Source organism: Clupea harengus, chromosome 11, assembly GCF_900700415.2.
Source record: "Clupea harengus chromosome 11, Ch_v2.0.2, whole genome shotgun sequence".
NCBI lineage: Eukaryota > Metazoa > Chordata > Actinopteri > Clupeiformes > Clupeidae > Clupea > Clupea harengus.
In genome coordinates, this window is record NC_045162.1 from 1,310,268 (window position 1) to 1,311,712 (window position 1,445).

Below are 1,445 nucleotides of genomic sequence, written 5' to 3' on the forward strand. Positions count from 1 at the left end.
TCAAAGGGACTACAGTCATAAAAAAGTATTACTCAAAACAAATATAATTTATCGAATATTAATAGTGTCAAAGTAATAATGTGTATTACTGTTGACAGCATGAGCAGTTTATCCAAGGGCTGAACTATCATGTGGTGAAATCATTGTTTTAATTTTCTTAATGATATTATTAATATAAATATCAGTTTGTGTACTTGTAATTATTTGTAATATCTGTATCAAATTGTTCGGTTGAGATGCTTGATGTGAATTCAATTGTAGTTATAATGAAACTAAATAGCTGCACAATACAAGTTGTTTATGTATCTTATAAGTAATATTACACAATGTCAGAAACAGTGTCATGAAGTCAATGGTCTCTTTCTGAAACTGGTTGTTCTGGTAAATCTCACCTTAATGTGACTGGCTGTTCGGTCACATGTTTTTTGAACTCCTTTGAATTGGTTCAGTTTCTTTTGCAAGGGCTTCAGTACAGCCTTGAGTTGTTTCTATAATGAACAAATATTTCATACGTTGAGAATATCTATACTCATTTTCTGCTGTTGTGGATACTCATTCAGTAACATCACAGATACAGAAGGCAAAGTATGCCCATTGCATAGTCATAAATAACATTTCCACCTATAACCAAATAATAGAAACTCACTTTATAATCGAGTGCAGCTTCATCTATGGGAAGGAACTGGTGTCCTGAGTGTTTCCTGGAAGCCTGAAACACCAGACATATGGGCTGTTTATCCTCCAGACAGAACAGCTTGAGTCTCTCACCGTGCAGACTGCAGAGCACTTCAGACCCTCCTGAAGCCCTCTGACTCTTCTCCTTCAGGAAAGACTCACATACGTTCTTCAAAGACAAATTCAGTGGCGGATTGTCCAATGAAGATTGTCTTCTACAAACTGGACACTCTTTAGATTTCTTCTCTCTCCAGAACTTCTGAAGGCAGTCTTTGCAGAAGCTGTGACTGCACAAAAGAAGGACGGGATCCTTGAAAATGTCAAAGCAAACAGGACAGGTGAAATCCTCTTCAGGTAGAGAGCTTTTAGATGCCATTATCCTCTAACAGAAACAGTCACTTGGCTGGAAACTTTGTACGCTTAACTTTCACTCTCTGTTTGTCAGAAATCACCTCAGTAAATCCTGCCTTATTATCTGTCAGGTAACAATGGCATATGCTTCTAAATCAAAATAGATCTCCTGACTAAAAGTGTCGAACTGAAGAGGCAGAATAGCTGACATGAAGTGAAATGCTTCGTGGGTCAATGTTCATTTCCTTATTCTTCCTTCTATCAGCTTCAGAGACTTCTGATTGGTCTGAGCTGCTTTTATTTCTCTCCCCTTATCTACCCAGGGTGTGTATATGACTGGAAGAAATGGACTGGACTCTGGTGAGCCCTTAGCAGTGTGGAAGTATCTAATGTTCTAGTCAAACATGGCCAATGCTTTG

General features: G+C 38.0%; 1 protein-coding gene across 1 annotated transcript in view; it reads right to left on the reverse strand.

Moving 5' to 3' along the window:
* The window catches only part of LOC116222328 (E3 ubiquitin-protein ligase TRIM35-like), a 3,093-nt gene extending 2,042 nt beyond the window's left edge, over nucleotides 1–1,051 (reverse strand). Inside the window, exons 1-2 of the mRNA XM_031575987.2 lie at nucleotides 647–1,051; nucleotides 393–488 (exon numbers count right to left, since the gene is read on the reverse strand). Coding sequence (XP_031431847.1) covers nucleotides 393–488; nucleotides 647–1,051 — 501 coding nt within the window. The remainder of the gene's footprint in view (nucleotides 1–392; nucleotides 489–646) is intronic.
* Between the last annotated feature and the right edge of the window lie 394 nt (nucleotides 1,052–1,445).